Here is a 22,575-nt window from a genome sequence, read left to right as displayed (position 1 = left end):
CTGCTCTGTGGGATCCCTGCTGGCTCAGTCTAAAATATCTATGCTTTATGAAATATTTACCTCCCGCAAACGTATATATCATGTGCTCAGTGTGTCATGGGAGTAGACAGAGCTTTTATTTGTAGCATCACTCAGTGTGCAATCTATTTTACATTTGGTTTCCTTTCTCCTCTGAAGCTGAAATGGTTTTATCAGGAACCTCTTATCCTCAGACTCCATCAGTGTGATGTGCTGTTTGAAAGAATCTTCTTGGAAAAAACAATAAAAGTCCTCAGCCACATTAACACATTCAAGCACAGGCCGATACAAGAGGCCAAAAACGTGTAATCATGTGAACTCATGCACATGCTCGCAAGGCAAATCTCCTGGTAAAAAACAATGGGGGCGACACATGGGTTCCTCCTTTCCATGTCACTTAATTGATGCACGGTGGAGTGTCAGTGCGTCACCAGTGAGGCGTGAAGTAAGCTGACAGACAGGACATGTCAGGAGGCCGTGTTGGTGTCATCTTTCTGAGCGCTGTTCAACATGTCTCCTCCTGTGACAGCCGCCCCCAATTAACCCCCAACCCAAATACAGGCAGAGAACACATACATATACACCTGCTCACTCTCAAATACACACACATACACACACACACACACACACACACACTCACAGCGTAGCAGCTGTGGAGCTTTGTCTTTATTCATTCAGAACTAATTGACCTTGTTTTTCATTGACAGATCCCAGTTCATCCTCAGTGAGGGAAATAATTGTTTGCTTGCTGCAGGAGTAGAACCACCTTAGTGGCTGTAGACAATAATAATAAAAAAAAGATATTTTCTATTCATTCTTTTATATTGTTCAAGGTAAAAGATGAAAAGCTGCAGAATATTTAATTATTTCATCTTCAAAAGAAATCAAATCAGAACCATGAGGGAAAGGAGCCTTTTACCAGAGTATGTCTCTCTGGGTCCCTCTACTGTGGCATTATATTTACTCTCATTCATCACAGCATATCACAGTCGTCTATAGGAGGCCCATGATCTGACATATACCATGTATGCACATCACTCATATGCAAAGATGTGAGTTGGTTTGTGGGAAGATTTTATTTCTGGACTTTCGTTTTATTGTTGAATTGCATTCTTATATATGTGGTGATTCATTGTGTGTGTGTGAGCATGTTTAAACCCTCCAACAATTACATTTTAATTTAATGTTTCGGTTCAGTTCAACAGAAGCCATGTAGTTTCTACAGTTGTAGGCGGTCAAGTGTAATGTGAGTATAATCGTGGCCAGCAGATGGCGATCCTCACCTTGCTTCAGAGAGATGGGTCTGGTATTAGAAAGAGAGAATCCTTTCATTTTACATCAAACCTAATGTAAGCATGCAACATTAGTACATTACAGTATTGTATGAAGTTGAGTGCTAAAGCAAACCTCTGAAACAGTTGATGATTCAACACTTCAGTTGAATTTTATTTCATGGATTTTCTTTTTTTCTTTTCATTTGAACAATTTTAAGCAGCAGAGGCTTCAATGGAAAAAGCAGGATTCTTTGTCTCCTTAGTCTTCTTTACTGGCGCAGTAGTGAAAACAATAACCTCATAGTGGTGAATCTAGCAGAGAAGCAGAAAAAACTATAACCATGTCCACTGAAACCACAGATTCCACATTCAAAGAAAATTTGCCATGTTTAAATCAACAAAATAATAAATAAGTAAACTGAATTAGACATGACAGGTCCCAAAAAGGGACATTTTGATTGCCACCTGGTGGCTGGCTGCAGTATAGGTGATGAACCCTGCCCCCTCCATGTTAGTGGATGGGACATGAACTAGACTAAAAAGCTTGTGCATGTCAAATAAATGTTATTCAAAAAGGGCTTCTGTCATTTTATCTAGTTCTTATACGTCAACGTAAGTTTGGTTTTCATTAGTTATTTAGTGCTATAAAAATTAGTTGGAGTGTCATTGACAGCCAATTTGGAATTGGTTGTGCGAGTGCATCGGCCGGACTTTGCAAGAGCTGCTCCATCCTCACCATCCATACTGTGAGGTGGGGGGCCCCCCAAATCAAATTATGCTCAGGGCCCCATCAAGGCTAGGGCCGGCTCTGGTTGGGAGGAAGGGATTGTAATCTATAGTGTATGATTGTGGTGTGTGATTGTAGTGTTTACAAGTTTAGCCAACAATCCATTATGACCACAACCTAAACTTCCATCAAAACCTGAAACTACTTCCGGTGCGTGGGCAGCTAGCTCCGCCCCCTGCCACTATCTCTAAGAGGAGATTGTGACTCCTCTCTGACGTCACACGAAGTTCCAGCAGCTCTAAGGTGAAAGTTATCAGTGAGGACAGTGAGGACACATGGAGACAGAGCAGCAGATGAAGGACACGCTGCAGCTGCACATAGACACCCTGTCAGAGCAGCTGCACGGTCTGAGCCGGGACATATGGATCCGTCCTGAACTCGGCGGTGAGGAAACCTTCGCCCACGACCGGCTGCTCCGCTTCTTCTCCCAGGAGGACCGGGGCTGGACCGTCCAGAGCCGCTACAAGCTGCCCACCGCCTTCCGGGCCACCTGGGGTCCGGCGGGCGGCGGCAGCGGCTGTGAGCCGGTGCTGAACGTGGGCTTCCTGTGCGAGTATGACGCGCTGCCGGGGATCGGACACGCCTGCGGGCACAACCTGATCGCGGAGGTGGGAGCTGCGGCCGCTGCGGGGCTGAGAGCTGCGGTGGAGAAGCACAGTCAGCAGCTCCCTGTCCCAGTGAAGGTGAAGAGTCCACTCTGAACAAGATGACTATCATTCATGTTTCAGTTACACACAACATGTCCATGTAACTTCAGATAGTTCACCCAAAAATGAAAATTCACTCTCTATCTATGTCGATGGAACATACACAATGAACATAAAGTGCTACTATACTTGTCTTTTAGCCTAAATGTCAACAGACATTTATATAAGCTCAATCTAATGGGTCACATTTAAAGGTCCAGTGTGTAGAATTTAGTGACATCTAGTGGTGAAGTTGCATGTTGCAGCTGAATACCCTTCACCTCACCGTCCGCTTCCAAACATGAAAGTTGTGTGGTAACCTTTAGTTGTCATAAAAACTCAAAAGGTGTTTTTGGCTGCTGTAAAAAACATGGCGGACTCCATAGAGAGCAGCCGCTCTCAATGTACATTAAATATAAAGGGCCAATTCTAGGGTAAAGAAAACTACAATTTAGACAAAACCCACTAGTGAAAATATCACCATAGGATTATTTTATATTCAATTTCTGCTAAAAGTCTTACAATCTTACACACTGGACCTTTGGTGAAGTGTTTTCTATCATGTTGTGGATAAAAACATTTCAAGAAGAAAAAGACAGAAGTTGAACTAGTTTAACAAGTTATGATAAAAAAAACTAAATCCACTACACTGGAAAACATTAGACTGGTTATTGTGATTAATGTCACCCAAAAGAAAGATTATTTTTTATATTCTGTTTCCAAGGTCACAAATGAACTTTCTTAATCCATCTTATCTGAGAGGCCATAACGACTGACACACATGAGATGATATTTATGTCCAATGACTGATTTAAGCTCTTCTTTAACCAGGTAACTGTTCTGGGAACTCCTGCAGAGGAGAACACAGGAGGAAAGATCGACCTGATGCAGGCGGGGGCATTCGATGACCTCGACCTCGTCTTCATGGCTCATCCGACCCAGCAGGACGTTTCCTTCCTGCCCGGTGTGGCCCTTGAGGTGTACGTAGCCTTTCACAGCTCATATGGATTCACAACTTCCTTCTGTGGCTTTTCTTCCTCTTAATTAACTCCAGTAACCTGTACATATTGCAGACAACTCTTAAACTCTTACCTATGCTGATGTTGTGCAGGGTGTCAGTGAAGTACCACGGGAAGCCCTCTCATGCTGGTGCATACCCCTGGGAGGGAGTGAATGCCCTGGATGCCGCTGTCCTGGCCTACAACAACATCTCCGTGCTCAGGCAGCAGATGAAAGTGGAGTGGAGGCTTCACGGTGAGGAGCACACGAAAGCTGTGTCAGCAGTAGTTCACGTTTTTTTCTTGACCCTGGCTATTTCTCAGTACTCAAGGGTCAGACCAAAGAATTGGCATCACTGTGGCCAATTCTTAGGACTGAATGAGGGGTGTGCTCCTCCTGGGAGTCAAACTGCTGTATAAAGGTTTGAATTTAGCTGCCACGGAAACAAAAGAACCCTATGGGAATCAATAAAATGTCAGTTTGATAAAAATAGAAGCTCTGTTGGTGTTGAAGAAGTCGCATGAAAAGACACGCACACACTCAAATAAACCTATAAAACAACATATAGAAACAGATGTAGGGTCTCCATCGTTCTCTCCCTTAATTTTCCTTCTCTCTCTAATAAATGTGTAAAGTGCGCCAGAAACCGGATACGTTTGATTTTGTTGTAATATAGATAATCAATTCTCACAAATGACCCTCTAACTCTGCCTCTGTATCATCTTTTCCATTTAAACTATACAGTAACGGGACTATTTTCACCTTTTCACCAAATGTTTAATCACTAATGGAAATCAGAAACAACAAACCCCAGTAATATGGGATAGTTAGTAGTAGTTAGATAGTAGACATATGGATTCATTCATCATTGCCGCTCTCTTGCTCATCGTCTGCATTTTCTTGTCTTCAGGCATCATTACACACGGAGGAGAGAAGCCCAACATTATCCCCGCCTACACAGAGTTAGAGTTTTATCTGCGCACGCCACTGGTGAAGGATCTTCGTGACCTCAAGGGCAAAGCAGAGGCTTGCTTCAGGGCAGCTGCCGTGGCAACTGGTTGCCAAGTAATCTTACCTAAAAATACAGTGTTCCTCTGGGCTCCACTCACATTGTGTCCCTCCTCTGTAGATAAACACTGAAGCACAGGAACAAACAAACAGTGTATTGATATAGAGGAGAAATACAATGTCGACGCTGACTCTTCTGTTATATAACTTTGCCCTTTTAACACATTCCTGTAATTATGCTCTGATTGCTATGCTACTGTTATATAATGCATAACTACATTTGCAGGTTTGCCCCACATAAAGTGTGCATGGCTTCATATGTTGTCAATATACAACTTAAATACTTAACTAACTTAAATATGTTCATGCTACATTTTATGGATGAGGCTCAACTTGTGTTCCCTTTAGGTGGAGATAATCTACCCGTCCCATGCTTACTCCAACATTCTCCCTAATGCCACACTGTCAAGCCTGTATGAAAAAAATGGGAAAGCTTTAGAGATTCAGTTTGCAGAGCAGCCAGAAAACTTCTCTGGTGAGTAAAAATCTAAATATCACAGCAAAAGAAATCATCATCTCTTTCTTTCCCTGTACGTGTAAATCATAATAAGTGACTCAGCTTCAGAGCCCCTTAAGGATCACGGCCAGACTCTCTTTGAGAGCTTCTTTTATTTTACCTCACGATTCACATTGTGTTGTTTCACAGTATTTTTCTTCTTTTATTCCTTCTGAGTCATATGAGTTTGGAGTGTTGCATTTTTCTCTTTGAATCTCTCCGAGCTAAAGAGAAAACTAACCCAGCTGAGCCCGACAGCCATTCAGTTTTTTGTGTTCAGACCCGACCCAATGCAGTCACTGGAGTTTGTGTTAGACTAACACACATCGTTATTTGCTTGTTTTCAGACACAGGCACTTTCAGCCCAGTCGACGTTAACGTCTCAAAAAATTGGGTCAAAGTTTTTGTCCAATCTCAGCCCGGCCTATCACATCCTGAAGGTTCCCAATGGGCTTGGATCAAGTATCCACACATTATTATGTAGCCCATTTCAGCTCATCCCACTGGATCAGCTTATTGAATTTTACTTTAAATTGGGCATGATATAGTGCTACTGCAAAACAAGCATGGTTTAATAATTAGTGACAGTGAATTTACACGATCTGATCTGCAGAATGCTGTCAAGCTACTGCAAGGATGCAGATGTCTGCACCTAGTGAGATGACATTGTTGCATAACGGCAACAGGAAGCTATTGCCAGGTAACACAATACTATAGCAAGGGAACACAAAGGAACACAAAACAATCCTCAAAAAGATTCCTGCTGTGACCCCTGGGGCTGTGAACGCAGCAGATCTTTATTGTCTTATTGTTGTTTACTTGATGAGCACAGAATCATAATCACAGTGGATGTATTGTCATCTGGCAGGTTCCACAGACTTTGGCAACGTCTCATTCATACTTCCTGGCATCCACCCTTTCTTCTACATCGGCACAGATGCATTTAACCACACAAAGGAATACACCGAAGCAGCAGGTACGGCAGCACGAGTCTTATCGGGAACAGATGTTGTTTCTTGTAACAAAAGTTGAAATGCATCTCGATCAGACATCTTCACAGACGTCATTTCTTTCCAGGTCACTTCGTTTTCCTGTTTACTTTCTGTTTACTCCGTGCTTTATTTTCCTCCTCCTGTTTTTCCTGCACTAGGAGCTGAGACAGCCCAGTTGTTCACCCTGAGGACAGCCAAAACCCTGGCTATGACAGCTGTGGATGTAGTTTGCTGCCCCGATCTGCTCAGGAAAGTGAGAGAAGATTTCGGCCTGGCCAAACTGAAACAGGAGAAATGATGCAGCTTTGAAGGCTTCATGAAATGCACCAACTGTGATAATAATTATATGAAAAATAATAAGGAATTCAAGGGAGGTGGAGGGTGCTAATATTTAGTAACATAGTCCACCTTCATATGGGGAGAGAGTGGAATGAGTAAGTTTCACAGATTAACATTATAAGAAATAGTCATGAGTTAAAAAAATAAGGTGAAGCTATGATTAATGGGAAAACATTTAAATCCACCATCCTTGCTGCTGTTTTAAGTCATGAAGTCAAAAATGATGGAACACTTCTTCCCCAATGGATAAAAGTGATCAGTTTGTTACTAGCAGCATTTGTTTAGTATTTTATGACCTTAAAACTGATCATTACGTTGCCATCAGCCTCAGCTGTAGCTCACATTTAATGCTAACAAGCAGATGTCAGCATGCTAACACTCTAAGTTCAGTGAGCATCTAGCTCAATGCACCACTGTTGTTAAGTTCAGGAGATACGTGTTTATATTGGCTCCTGGACTTGCTTGTGTAAACCCGTACGACTCCTGAGGACACCATGACCTGGATGACTGAGAATCATCACAGATACACTGTGCCAACAGGCTGCAGTCTCATTTCTGGATATTTCACTTGGAGTGGTTAAGATTTCTGGGCATGTTTTCAGCAGCACACATTCAGTGGTCACAGATATGGTGGAAAATCAGGTTACGGACATCTTATTGATGTTTGAATCTTTTTCGTGTCTCTCTTCTGCAGCAATGCTCTTGTTCAGGTTTGTTGCAGAATGATGGTTCACTAAGGCGGAACTGTCACCACGCCCTGTGGGACATTATTTGGAGAAATTGAAAAAAATAAAAAGGTTTAGAGAAAAGAGACAACAAAGGTGGTCTCAGACTTACTATACCACATCGCATGCAAGCAGTTAATGGTATTACAGAATATGCCGTTAAAAGCGATTTGGGTATGAATGCTCATCAGCAATCATACTTGTGCCAGAGAGTGAAGAGAAGCCCTGGAGCTGGTAGGAGTCCAATGTCTAATAACTGTGAAAGCTTATCCCCCAGCACTGTTTGAATATAGAGTATTAAAAAACAGGGAAAAGGGATATTTTGGAAACATGAGGAGTCAAACCTTCAACTAACACAAACTTTGTGGTCACAAATTTGTGTTAGAAAACATATTTTCAGCCATGCCTCTGGAGAAGGTTTAAAATGCTTTATTGTGGTTCTGTTGTTCAGCTCCAAACCTCAAATGCTCAAATAATCACATTTTCAGAAAACCAAACATTTATTAAACACCTTCTCACATATAACATATGTCATTAGTTAAATGTATACCTCTTTTTTTGGACATTAAATTTTCTTATGAACCACCAAAAGATGTTTTTTAAATGTTTAACCAAGTATAAAGTTGTTTTAAGCTGAAAAAATGATTAAACTAGCAACTAAGAGGTCACAGTGAACCTCAAAGCCTCACAACACCAAACAGAGGAGATGAGCTTCAGTTGTATAAAAAAAGAAATGAGAATTAAAAAAACAAAAGTTAATATAATTTTCAATATTTTGGGATTTACTAAACATATATTTTTACACTTGTGACTTTAATAGACTTAAATATTTAGCGTTTTTTTTATGAACTTTGTCAAATGACAAAAATGCTATGCAGTAATTAGCTCAACATTGAAATACTTGCATTAATACAAAGATCACAAGAGAATGTAACAAAGACTGAATCATACCAACGTGCTGCAGAAGATTTGAACATTAAGAATAATTGGATTATCCGGCTTTTAAAGAAATAGTTCCACATTTTGGAAAATGTCACTTATCTGCTTTCTTGCGATGAGTTAGATGAGAATTGACGATCAAATCCGCCAACCAGCACCTCTACAGTTCACTTATTAATAAGTTACATTTCATTTGTCAATCCAAACAAACACTGAGGTGTAAATCCAACAGTTAGATGATTTACAGTTTTAACAGTATTATGTACCCGACCAGTGAAAACCAAGTGTCCAGGAAGTTTCTGATCTCAGCAATAAAATTGTTTGGCACATAACCATCTAGAAAACATTTTGACAAGATGAAACCTCTTAGCATGTGAGCTAGAGATGACCACCTTCACACAGTGCCAGGCTAGCTTTTCCCCTTGTTTCCAGTCTCTGTGCTTAGCTAAGCTATCTGGTTGATGTCTGTAGCTTTATAGTTAGGCCTTAACAGACAGATATTAGAAAGGTATTAATCTTTTAACCAGAAAACAAAATAAATGCATTTCACAAAATGTCACGCTATTCCTTTGAAAATGATTTGTTTGCTTTTGATTGTCAAGTCTACTTCTTGGCAAAGAGGGAGGAATCTGTCCATGTGCTGGCATTGTCAGAAATCCATGTTGACATTTTCCTTCACTGCATCCAGAATCATACCCCTGGTGAGTTAATCTGCACATAGTTGCAGTTTGTGTTGGTGTGTTTGTGCAGTAAAGCTTCATGCAGCGACAATATCGAAACTTTCCATCAACAACACTAAAGATACAACATAGATTTGATGGATTGATAAATCAATCGTTGATGGCTGTCCAGTTTGTCAGTACCTCTGTTTTAAGTGGCTGGGTCAAGAAGGCAATGATCACCAGTCTGTCAGTGGTCTCCATTCATCGAATGAGCAGTTTCTCTGTCTGAAAAGAATCAAAAGCGGCGTCTTTCCTGCTCTTATACAAACAAGCCGAGCTCCTGGAGTCCCGTCACAGATGTCTCTTACACATGTCCCACTTCTGCAGCCCGTGTTATGAGTAGATGGACCAGTAGATGATGTTAAAGAGGATGTACGCACCAGGAAAGACAACCCTCGAGTACTTGTCTATGGCGTGGGTGTCTATCCAAATGTTCACGTAGCCCCTGGTTGGCTTTACTTGGCCTGTGATCTGCGGGTCGTTCAGTGCCACCTGGGCCAAGATTCGCTCTTGGCGGCCGCCATTCTCTGGCATCCCATAATTCCCTGTGGTGTTGACATCCATGGACCCATAGCCAGTGATCTGGGGGTCGATCATCATCTCGTCTGGGTTGCCTATGCCACAAGTGCACGGCAGCTAGAGAGGTAAAACGGACACCAAACAGTAAACTGACACTTGGACACTCTGGTAAAAATAGACACTACTTTCATAAAAGTTCTAACTCAAACTGTAACAGGCAAATAAAAACATTGGTTTGTCGGATGTTTCTGCAAACTCAGGGCTTTTAAACAACTTTGGAATGAAACATTCAATAGAAGGATGTTTGTGCAGGAAATGTACCCGAGGCTACGTGGGCAATTTGGCTCCATATGCTGCAACATTTGGCAGATGAAGAATAGTCATAAAGTACACAAGCCCGAGTCCCAGAAATAATTTGCCATCGCCCCTCAAGCAGCTTTAAGTGAGCCAATTTAGTAAATATTTATTTGTTTAGTGGAAATGAACATAAATAATTTATTCATGCTTCTGCCAATTCAGAAATATTCTAATGGGTACATTTTTCTAATATAAAATCAGGTCAGACGTCTTTGTGTTGTGTGACTTACTTACAAACTCTAATGTTTCATACTTACTTTGGCCGTCCCCTTTCTCGCTTTTAATGACAGAGACATTTTTATTTGCAACTATTACAAGATGATAGAATTTTATCCACATTGGGTGGATATTCAAATCATCTTGTAAAGAGTTTTAAAATCATGTAAGCTGTTAAACATGAATCCATTAGTGTTGGTGTCTGACTTAACAGGGTTTCTGCAAGGTCTTAAAAAATAACCTGAATTTTAGGCCTTAAAAAATCTTAAATATGGTATAATATTAAGTACTACATCTTAAATACATGAAGGTAGATGTTAACTTTGCTACCAATGCGAGATAACCTGGAATATTGAGGGTTATTTTCTACTTTGCTACTTAAGCTTATCTTCAATTATGGAAGTGTAAGTAATTCAGGGACATTGCCACTGGTTTATATCTCTTGTACTTGACATTTGCCTTTTTTGCTTATTATGGTCTTAGGAATAAATCTAACTTGTTTTAACCTTCAGAAACCCTGTTCAAACCACAACAATTAGAACAACTGTTTTTCATGAATCATTCATGAAGAACATCGTGAACGTGAAAATTGAAAGTAACATGGGAATATGTTGGCCACACACTCAGACGTTTTACTCCTCGTACTAACCTCCTTACTTGGTAAGAAATATGTTCTCTCTTCTGTTAACATGACCAGAATACAAGTAAACATTGCACAGCTTTGTTCCCTTATTGGAATAGGACATGTGGGCCAAAATGAAGCTTAATCAGAGGTAAATTCATTTGTTCTTTTACTTAAAAAAAAAAATAATAAACTTCACATCTGGCAAGAAAACGTCCTCTAATAAATCATTCCACTGGTTTGGTTAAAAGAGGAACAACACAGAGCGACCAGTCTCATTTGTCACTGTGAAACATTAAATGATCAACGTTTCATAAGTGAACTATTAACCGTACTGAGAATATCTCACTTACTCTCTCCCTCAGCTTCCTCTCTTTCCTCTCCTGCACAGTGGAGAGGTAGTTGACCGCCGCGTACTCTATCACCGACAGGAAGACAAAGACAAAACTGACCCAGAGGTAAATGTCCACTGCTTTGATGTAGGAGACCCGCGGCATGGAGGCGTTGACCCCGGTGATGATGGTGGACATGGTCAGGACTGTGGTGATGCCTGGAGGGGAGCAAAACGAAACAAACAGCAGAGATTTTATTTACTGTATCCAGCTGTTACAAAACACAGAGGGATGCACATATGAGCCCAGTCTAGTATAATGCATAATCAGTTTAGTTTACTGGATGTATTGGAAGTGGCGATGTGGTGGATTGCAGTACCTGTGCTGCTGTCTGTTCAAAGTCTAGTATCTGTTTTATTCTCATATTTTATTGATCACTGTAGGGAAGCTAGAGAAGCAGCATTTGGGCTAGAGAATTGATTTTTTTCCCATACATTTTGTTGCAAATGTACATAATGATTCAAATTGCCTATAATGCCAAATGTGTCCAGGAATTTGGTTTGTTATGTGGAGATGGCTGGAGAAGCAGGGGGGGGGGGGTGATTGGCAAAGCTGAGACTAGTTGGCCAATCAACTCTCCCCCTCAAAAGGCAGCAACTGAGCTGTCACACAGGAGAGAGACTTCCTGAGAGACAGAGCTGAGCTGCAAAGCTGGAGGCCACCAGAACTTGCTGGCCACTTTAAGTGAAGAGATTTGTGAGTTTATGTTTTTTTAATAAAGAATGGTGAAAAGCGAATGGTTTGTCTCTGGCTGTTGTGGTGAGACACTGTCATTGTCTATTCCCACGATGACTAAATCTGTTCAAACTGAATTACATTCACATCAGCCTCTGCAGTAATTAGTCTTTAGAGCAATTTAGCAGGTGTCAGCATGCTAACATTATTAAATAAGAAAGATGGTAACATTAGCAAACTGTATATTTGCTTGTCTCTGTGAGTTTGACATGCTGCTGTTAGCATTAAACTGCTCTGTAAAGCACCCCTGTAAGTGTTGGTACAAATCAGTCAAGGTCATGGTCTCAAAAAACACAGTAAGATATTTTTGCAAATTGTTGAGCCACAGAGACAATCTGAGGCCTATATAATTCTTTAAAAAATGATCACTGAATTGACATCATGAAGAAGTCCCAGTGAATAGTCATGATGACATCATTGTGAGGGGACATTATTACGATATAAAGAAGTTAGCATTACCTGATTGGGGTGTATACAGTGTCTACACAGCAAATGTTCCCATAGTGGGACTAATAAGGGATTATCTTATCTTATCTTATCTTATCATGAACCATAAACTAGAGGGAGACCAGACCTCTTTAGTATTATAAAATTGTTCGTAAGAAATCAATTCCTCACATTTTGATGGACAAAGTGGTTTATTTGTAAAGGCCACACGTGTGGAATCGTACCTAGTGGCACCCTGGCGGGCACAGCCCTGCGGTCAATCCAGAAGGACACCCAGGACAGCATGACCATCAGAGTGGCAGGGAAGTAGGTTTGCAGCAGGAAGAAGAAGATGTGTCGCCGCAGGGTGAAGTGGATGTACAAACGATTGTACCAGCCTTTAGGAAGAAAATAATATCATTGTCACATGTTAGCTGCTGCTGCACGGTACAGACACTTGAAGCAGTTGTTCCCCGGCTATTCTGGCAGAGAAAGATAGGACGTAAAATCCATTTTTATGCTTCAGGTTGTTCTTGTGAGCCGCTAGGTGACATGTGGTTAGTGACAGGCTGCAGGGCTTTACATAGGGTTGGCAGACTATGGATTCATTTGGTTTCACAGTAAGGATTAAATATTATTGCATTCTTCTTTGGTGCAACATTCAGGGGATATCGATATTACATAAGGAAAACTTGGTGCTTCAGCTGGGGAAATTGAAAGTAAAATTCCATGTGAACTGTTTAACTTGTACATGCAACTACACATTTGGTCCATTTGCATAATCAGTTTAGTTTACTGGATGTATTGGAAGTGGCGATGTGGTGGATTGCAGTACCTGTGCTGCTGTAGAAAGCCAGCTTGGTGGTGGTGTGAAATTTCTGGATGAGGAACTGGGACAGAGAGATTCTGTCGTCAGTGTTGAGGGATTCGTTTCCTTTCTTCCAGTACAGCATCAGGTCATCGTCTGTGTATGCATCTGGTGGGACAATATGTAGAAGTGAGTACATCTGTAACGAACCAAATAAGATCTAGTATGAACAATGCTGGATGCGAATGTGAACAAAATGCGTGACAAAATGATAAAACATGACAAGACTACCAGTGTAAAGCACCACCAGCAGTCCCTGGAGACTGAAATATTCACAGCACGCTATGATTTTGCGACTGTTAGTGGCTCAGCAGTAGTGACGCTGTGGGGTTTATACAAGGGGAAAGGGTCATTAGAATTAAAGATATCTATTCTGTTTACATGCTCAAAATCTTTTATGGTATAATGTGTCTGAGATTTCATGGGATATCTGATAGCAAATGACATATTTTGGCTTTAGAAGGACAAAAGAGAAAAGTTCATTGAGTGAGCACTCAATGAACTTGGGTTTTTGAAAGTGATCAGTAAACAAACAAAAGGTTTTACAGCTATTTTGTCTATTTATCAACCTGAGAACCATACATATTACACAATGTTTTAAGGTAATCTGGGACCTGGTTATCAAAATGTAAATGTCGATCTAGACTCAAGTGTCTGGTTGATATATTTGTCTGTATGATTGATAATAACCACTCACAGCTCTCGATCTCCAGCGAGCAGGTCTGGGTGTCCAGAGGGAAGCGGCTCAGGTCCATGTTGCACATGGCAGTGACAGTGACTCTGCAGGGGAAACAGCAGAGACACGAAGAAAAACTCAACTTTGAAACAACAGCAATTTAGACTAAATTCACAAATTAATGTAAATATCAACCAAAATAAAATAAAATTAGAAGTAATAGACTACAATGTGGAGTTTTGAGTGCTGATGTTGATACCGATATTTGTCAAAAAATGTAGGATACCAATAAATCAGCAGTCATATGTTTATTTAATTTAATTTATTATAAATAGAAAAGAAAACACAACTACAGCCAATTAGAAGTTGAATTATATTAATTAATATTTTTCATACAAAATACCGGTATACACATAAATGTATTTTTTGTGCATTGTAAATTCAGAAAAATAAAGGTTTCAAAACATTTTAAATCAGCTGACTTTTATCAGCCAACCGATGAATCAGACAGGTTCTATTATTTACTGTTTCATTTGATTTCTTTGAGTTCTTTTAAACCTGTGACTCTTCCTCTCTGATCTTCTTCATGTGTTTTCAGTTTCTTCCTGTGTTAACTGCCTGCGCTGTTGTTTTATTTTTATCCCACATATGTTATACTCTCTTGTTATCACATTTATTTTCAAATCAAATGATCTAATACCATGCTGTCTTTGTGAATATAAAGCATTTTCCTGATTACAAAGGTTATAGACGCCCTACGGGAAACTGGTACATACCAGAGTCACAGTATAATGATGTTCTCCTCTGATTAGTGCTGTCACATTCGTAAGCTACACTGATTACAATTATCAAATATTGGACCTTTCGCCTATGGTGAAATTCATTACAGTAAATCAATGGTGATCTTTAGGTCTTCTGACGTCTTCTATGTGTTCTTTTCATGTGGCGTGTTTTTGTTTCTTCATCAAACAGTGAAAGTACAAAATATATTCTGTTGGAAATGTTTTACTGACTGGTTATATCTCTTTTTTTCAAATATGTTTGCAGAAACAACTTCACGGACAATCAGAAAGGCACATCCCAGTCAGTGTGTTCACCTGAGACTGTAGAGGACGTTGCCATCAGGATACACCCTCAGCATGACATTATCCGTGGTGGTGTCATGGATGAAAGAGCGCTTGGAGTGGACGAAGAACATGTCAGGAACCCAAATCTTCTTCACCAGGCGACTGTCAAAGGTCATGCTCTGGTTGTTGGTGCTCTGAAACGCCAGCCGCTCGTCCTTCCAGTAGTGACGCAGGTACAGTGTCATAGTGAAGTCCTACAGAAAGGTGGAAAACACTGGAGGTGTTGAACAGTGGTTGAGGAAATTCTCTTTATGAAGTAAAATGTAAAAATTCTAAAATAGCAAAAGTCTTGCACTCAAAATATTACTTTGGTAAAAGTACTATCTGCTAATTACACAAAATATCAAAGTTAAAGTTGTGGTTGTGCAGTAAAATGTTCTCATGTCACTGACAGTTTTATTATTTATGACATTAAAGATTGTTAATAGTGATGCATCAGTGCCTAAGCAGTGTTTTCCTGTTAGTTTTATATAGAGTTAGGTAGTAGTAGTAGTAGTTTCCAACCAGGCTTTGTACTCACCATATCCACTTCAGAGATGGTGTCCAGACTTTCAACCTGAACATCGACTCCAACAGGAATCGGAGGACCTAATAAAAAGGTCATCACATCAGTAAGTGCAGAAATGTTGCTTTTATTCAAAGAAGTTATATTTTTTTCCTGCTTCATTATGAATGACGCAGTGGGTAAAATAATAATAATATAATAACTATTTGTACAGCACTTATTGAAACAAGTGCTTCACAAAAAAAGAATGAACTAAAATAAAAGGTATTCAATTCAGTTCAATGTTAAGCACCAAATCGTAACATAATAAGGTCAAGACTTAAAATTAATGCAGAAACCAAACAGTTCCCACATTAAAAGAGAGTCAGCATGGCGGTTAGAGAAACTGAATCGACCTTTTGCTTTTATAAATCACGTTTCCAACAATGAATCACACAAATATAGAACAACAGATTGTGCCGGTCTGGCTGTGACTCTACTTTTGACCTATTTCAGCCCTTTTACTCTGCATCATCATCCCCCAATAGTACACAAATACAATTAGGTCACGTTAATGGATCAAAGTTGATGCAGCGCTGGATTGCATCCAGCTCCCTTTTCCACTTCCAGCTGAGACGCACTCGGTGTTTGAAACTAGACACAGTAAACACACTCTGCAAATACACTCGTGTGGTTTCAGCAGCAGATTGTCGCGTGATTAAAAGCAGACGTGTCCTGATAAAAACAGCACATCTCTCTCCACTGCAGGAAAGCCAAAACTCTCAGATTAAAGTTAAGTTCTTACGTGTGTGGTTATTCGCCACAAAAGACAAATCAAAAGATAAACGGAGCTAAAAAGATTATGAATATATATTCCAGTATGATATTCCAGTAAAATGAAGAGCCTGTGTGTCTTTATCGCTCAATAATCCTGCAGTTTAAAAAGCTGACATCAAATCCCTCCAGTATACAGCAATGCAAAAGACGTGTATTAACACTCTTGTGATGTAAAGAATTGAGCTGCAATTGAAAACTCCAGCACAGCTTGCATGGATGGTGTCATTAAGGCCTCCGAGAGCTTAATGCTTATATAGTTTGGCCCAAACCAATGATGGCTGCACAGATCTTATCCCGCTGCACTTGATGATTGACCACACAGCCTCTAATGCCAGTGTTTGTCTGAGTTGCAGTTTTGTTGATGATGGAAAACGATTTCTTCGCTCACCTCCGAATGCTGGTCTCATGGTGAAATCGTGGTCGTCTATTCTCAGGAGCTGCTCCGATTTTGTCATCAGAGATTTTGTCATGTCTGGACTTCGTTTGTAAATCGGGCTGTGAGACAATAAAACACGTGGTCAGAATAAACCTGCGTGGACATGTAATGCATAGTTTTTAAAGTCAATTAGGAAATGAATCACGACGCACCTTCCAGATTTCTGACCTCCACCCCCCTCCATTCTGGTCTCTCTCCGTGACCTTTTAATTAAGAGCAGAAATAATAAATAAATAATGAAATAAATAGGAACATCTGTCACATATGGCAACAGCAGAACACTCCACAATAAGCTGAGATTTCTGGTTTTCTTCAGTTTTACCTTCTTTTTTAATTTCAAATTTAAATTTAAAAACTACAACTTTTTTGACCCATTGACATTGCACACGTCACTTTATAGCTCAGAGTAGCAACAATAATTCAGCCTCTCTTTGTTTTGTTTTGTTGCTCCTCTCTTCCGGAGATAGAAAACGTTGGTTACATCACACACGTTATCACCACAAAGGCCAAAAGAGCATTTCGTCATCACATCCAATTTGGAGGAAGTCAGTTTCTCTCTGGTGCGACTTTTCAAGAGGCGTGCCTCTGCATATTTTTCGTTTAGGCACCATTTTCAAGCCACGAGTGGAGAGAGAGACACACACAAAAAAAGAGAGAGAGTGAGTAAAAGAGAGAGAGGGAGAAAAAAAAGATAGATTCCAAAAACCCTAAAATGGATTAATAGAGTAGAGCATGCTGTGACAGACAGGGCCAAATCCCTGTGACAACCATGGACATGCATTAAGGAAATACCACAGAGGAAGTGACAAAGAGGGAGACATGAAGGGCTTGTACAGAAACAGAAAAAAACCCAACAAGAGCAGAATCAAACAGAAGCAGGGTTCTGTGGGAGCTATAGCTGCACTGCAGTGATGAGCACTGGGTGCTGGTCGTCTGCGTCCAGCATCCAGCAGCTGGTTCCTAATCCTCTTGGCAGAAATGCCGCTCCAACCCCCTCTCTGCCTGACAACGCCATGCAGCAGACTGGCGGTCTGCGCTCTGCTCTGCTGTGTGTGGCCTGACGCCTGTTTCTGCAGCGGCAGGCCTGCATGCAAGCATCGCTGCACGGGCTGCATCAGGGTGAACACGCCACTTTACCACAGAGGCCTGTGGTAAAGTGGCGTGTTTTTCAAAAATAAAGAGAAGAGGGGGTTGAAGTTGCGGGCTCAACAAGTGGATTGGGGGTAATGTCTTTATCTTTAGGAAGCCACAGTATTACAGTATTGTCAAACTTTAGTGATTACTTTATATTGAAAATGAAATGATTTATGAAAAAGTAAATTAATAGATGTAATTTAAATGTAACTTAAGATTCTGCTTGAGTCAAGGGCTGATGGTGGTTACTGTTCAAATGTATATTCAGTAATTATTATTATTATTATTATTCTAACTACTAACTAAAATTCAAAGATGTTAGTCAATCAAAATGTATGTATTTCAACTACAGGAATTACTTTTAGATGAATTTAGTGTGGTTAAGTCATTAAGTCAGAATGAGCTTGGCTTGGCTGCCTTGCTTCAGCTGCGTGGTTGGTTTAGTTTAGCTAAGTTGGGGTAATCGTACATTTTGCATGCTGTTTTCTTTTAAATAAAGAAGATGTGCTAAAATCAATGTCATGTTTCACTACATACGTAGCTAGCGGGCTATTTTGGCTTTGTACCGCAGTGCTTTCCGTTAGAATGCTTTATATACTTGCAAGTATCAAAAACGCAAAAGTGAGACATTCGCAGCTTTCATCAAAATGTTTTTTTTTCTGTCCAAAGAATCACCCAGCGACAACTCCCAAAATTATCTCGAAAACCTCATGAGGGTCTTTTCCTCTGATGTTTTTCTTGTGTGGGACTCTGCTGTCCTACACAAATCCCGGGCTCCGCTCCTGCTCCTCAAGGCGGTGAGTGAAATTTTTGAACGCAACATAGTGAAAACTCCCACAACCTACGCATGGCAACATCCAGCAGCTCTTGCGATTTCACACTCCAGGCGAGGAGTGGGAGGAGGAGTGGAGCGATGGGAGGCAGGCGGGAGACGAGTTTCACTTCAACATGAGATTTTTTTTTTTACCCTCCTGCTAGAAGAGGAATCAGAGATTCGCTCTTGATTTGTATTCACAGACTTGTGTGTCAGCAAAGAGGAGACTGATGTGAGCTGACTTTCAACGAGTTTAGGGGGGTGAAGAATAGATTTGAGAGCACGCTGGCATTTAGAAATTACAGCTTTGAGCCACTTGTGCTGAACCGTCTTTTGCAGATTTTCCACAGATGATTATGATTGTGCTCCTCTTACACTTAATGATCCTCTTAATCACCTCAGGGCTGCTGAGATGATCACTTCAGATGACTGTAATTTCATGGATTGTTTAGATTAAAACAGCAGCTTTAATCCTGCGCTGTTTCACACACGTCCCCTCAGCGAGAACAGACTCACCCTGTCATGCATCCTGACAGTTTGCCGTGATGCACACATGCAGCTACAGGTATGTGTATGTCAAACACATGTATTCAACTCAAACGGATGACAATCTTGAATGCGAGCAGGCGGCTGTGTGCGATGCTGCCGCTGATCTATAAATAACACTACTTATAGCATGAAAAGTGATACTGTATCTAAAGGCAGGGGGATTATAATTTGACAGGGTTTGTTGAATATATTAAGTGGATGCAAATCATTCAACACTGATGGTATTATGAGGCGTACAGAGCTGTACTTTGCCTGCTTGGGAAAATCTTATCATCTTCACCAGAGATTAAGGCAAAGACGGTTTCTCACTTTAGGGGCTGCATGCGACAGCCAGACTACAAGTAAATAATGTTTTTGTTTGTTAAATGCTGAAAATCTATTGTCATTTATGGAAAACTGTTTATTTTTTATATGTCAGATGGTGTAAATCTGGATTTTTCTGAGTCAAGTCTATTCAGAGCCATCTTAACTAAGCTTTTTTCAAATACCGAACATTCCCAAGTTCTCGCCATTCAAATGTGTGGTAACTGAATATTTTCCTTCACCAAGGACGTCATGTTTTAATCTGCGTTTCTTTGTCTGTTAGTTAGCAAGATAATGCAAAAACTGCTGCGCGGATTATCCTGAAACTTGGTGAACAGATGTGGTATAAGTCAGGAAAGAACCCAATTTAATTTTGGTGTAAATGGATCAGGTATTTTTTTCATCATTTTCTTAAACATTGTGAGATAGGGCATTTTTCAAAATTTTGTTAATTCTAGTTAACTTTTAGTCAGGCATGTTTAGAGGTATGAAATGAGTTTGTGCAATTTGGTGCAGATCCAAAAATGATTTTACATGTGGTTTCGTAAGGGGACAGTTTGGCCTGGTGTGCGCTCTCTGAGTGTCATTCAAGTTTGTGATTTTTGAATTAAGCAACTAGAATGATAGGAAGCTGTGATGTAGCATTTCAAGTCCAGTGTGTAAGATTCAGGTGAAAAGGATCTATTGGTGGAAATTGAATATAAACTAATCCTTGTGAGGTTTTCACTATTGTTTAATCATCTTAATTGTACAAATCATATTTACATTGGGAGGGGGTCCTCTCTACGGAGAGTAGTCCAGACTGGACAAACTAAACACCTTCATGTTTGGAAGGGGAAGGTGAGGTGAGGGGTATTCAGCTGCAACATGCAACTTCACCACTAGGTGTCACTAAATTCTACACACTGAACCTTTAACAAATCCCATGTTTAGTTGATTAATCAAGAATCAACAGTGATAATAAAATGGAATATTAATTGGTGTGTTAGTGTGTTATCTCTCTGCTTTCAGATCTGATATTGACATTGATAGGAGCCCAATATCTAGCGATATTGCATTTATGTTGGACTTTAAAACATGCTGGTCAATTGTTATTATTACACTCCAAAATTTAAATTAATTCTAAAAATGCTGCTGTGTATGTCAATGTTGATTTTAAATTAAATAACATCATATATAAACACATAAAAGATAAATCACACTAATTGTTTTTATGCTTTAATGTGTGGGCTAAACACTTGTTTTGCAGTACAGAAGAACAGAGGTGTCGACTTGATAGTCAGGCTGCACGTTCACATACTGCAGTGTGATAAACAGCTGTGATAAAACTAACATTTTAATTATAGCCAATTAATCAATTTATCGAATTAGTCAAACAACAGAAAGGTGATATAAATATTAATCAATATTTATTGGAGCTTTTTGTCTGAATATCAAACTGCTGATCAGACAAAACAAGCCATTTTAAGACTAAAACATTTTTTAACTTTTTGTTAACATTGTCTAAACATATGTCAATTTATAGTCAAAAGAAAAAATAATGAATTGCAGCAACTAGGTCCATTAAACTATTTCAGCCTTTTTGATTATCAGGTTGTTTTACAGTGTAAATGTTTCTGTGTCATGTTTCTCTCACCACCTGTTCTCACTGCAGGTTTCCTCTCCATACACTGCTCCTTGCATTGAACAGCAGTCACCAAAACTTTTTACATTCTAAAATAAATATACAGTCTATCCTAATTAAATCACCTTTAACGTTCAGGCCAATTCAACTGAGGGAAACTAAGGACGATTTCCAGTTCTAGATCGGTAGCGACTAAAACATCTAATCCAATGGACGCGCATTAACGAAGCAGCAATTAGCCTAAATAATCACCTGAAAACGACATTGACTACAACTGCTGCCTTTGGGGTAAACAGTCATTAACTGGCCCGCAGTGGTTGTGGGGCAAAAGAACACGGTATTCACCAGTAGTACATAAATAGATGTGGGGATTTAGGTCTCGGTCTCCCTCCCTCTCTCTCTCTCTCTCTCTTTCTCTCTCTCCCTCCCTCTCTCTCTGTCTGTCTCTCTCTCGCTCTCCAATCTGCTGTCTGAATAAGTCAGTTTTCAGGAGGGAGGGAGCAGCACAGGTGACACAGGAAACACAGCACAACATTGTGTGAACATCAAAAACCCATCTATGAGAAAATATTATCGGGACAAGGAAAAAGAGCAGAAATATTTTGAAATATTTGCAGATTTTTTGCAGTAAAAGCTTCATAAAACACTGTCCCACATCCTGTCGAGAGAATCAAACCATCCACGCGTTTGCCTTTCATCCATCTGTGACTTCTTTCACATTACCTGCTCTGTTTGTAGGTCTCCAGCTTGTGACCCCTTGACTGGGCCATCCTCCCAGCGGCGCCCACGATCCACACACAGAAGAGCACAACAACAGCATCCACCTGCATGGTTCACATTCCCCAGAGGACGCACCTCTCCTGTCACTCAGAATCGACTCCCCTCCAGGGCTTGCAGCTCTCCACCTTCCTGAGACATTCCCTTCCCCAGCGCCGGAGCTGATGAGAGAGGGGAGAGGACACAGCAGCAACAGCAGCAGCAGCAGAAGCTACACTGGGCTATTCTACGGCCTGAGTGGAAAACATTCTACGGTGCTTAATCTCCACAGTGGGAAAAGCAATTTTGACTAAACCGATAAATCCTTGAGCGTCAGATGGTACAGATTTGATCCCTCCAGCGGCGGATGTGTCTGCCTCTCTGTGTGCTGCTGTGCTCAGATATCCTGCACTCTGCTGTGCTCTACTCCACTTTGCACCGCCCAGAAACACCAATTCTCACAATGATGCAGCATGCTCATTTGTAAGGTCAACGGTTTAGAGATACACACTCCCACAGGCTGAGAGGAAGCTCTGTGTCTGATGTGAAAGGCTTCTGTGCTCCTTCTGATGCTGCAGTCTCATGTCTGGCATTTAAAAATGGGTTTTGATGTTCAGCAAAAAGAAAAAAAGACAGGACAGTGTTTGCAGGATTT

The 22,575-nt window shown here is 40.5% G+C and overlaps 2 protein-coding genes across 2 annotated transcripts; one reads left to right on the top strand and one right to left on the bottom strand.

Moving 5' to 3' along the window:
* Window positions 1-2,239: 2,239 nt before the first annotated feature.
* Window positions 2,240-8,877, top strand: LOC109628216 (peptidase M20 domain-containing protein 2). The gene is made up of 7 exons (XM_020085216.2): window positions 2,240-2,762; window positions 3,597-3,745; window positions 3,877-4,019; window positions 4,675-4,829; window positions 5,181-5,307; window positions 6,197-6,304; window positions 6,479-8,877. The coding sequence occupies exons 1-7, from the start codon at window positions 2,355-2,357 to the stop codon at window positions 6,616-6,618; spliced, it is 1,230 nt and encodes a 409-aa protein (XP_019940775.2). The 5' UTR covers window positions 2,240-2,354; the 3' UTR covers window positions 6,619-8,877.
* Window positions 7,798-22,026, bottom strand: LOC109628215 (gamma-aminobutyric acid receptor subunit rho-1). The gene is made up of 10 exons (XM_020085214.2): window positions 21,888-22,026; window positions 16,893-16,943; window positions 16,693-16,799; window positions 15,504-15,571; window positions 14,954-15,177; window positions 13,878-13,960; window positions 13,148-13,288; window positions 12,558-12,710; window positions 11,113-11,309; window positions 7,798-9,681 (listed from the first exon to the last, which is right to left on the bottom strand). The coding sequence occupies exons 1-10, from the start codon at window positions 21,992-21,994 to the stop codon at window positions 9,379-9,381; spliced, it is 1,434 nt and encodes a 477-aa protein (XP_019940773.2). The 5' UTR covers window positions 21,995-22,026; the 3' UTR covers window positions 7,798-9,378.
* Between the last annotated feature and the right edge of the window lie 549 nt (window positions 22,027-22,575).

This window comes from Paralichthys olivaceus, chromosome 12, assembly GCF_024713975.1.
Source record: "Paralichthys olivaceus isolate ysfri-2021 chromosome 12, ASM2471397v2, whole genome shotgun sequence".
NCBI lineage: Eukaryota > Metazoa > Chordata > Actinopteri > Pleuronectiformes > Paralichthyidae > Paralichthys > Paralichthys olivaceus.
The sequence above is the reverse complement of the archived record's forward strand: the minus strand, read 5'-3'. Positions and strand labels throughout refer to the sequence as shown.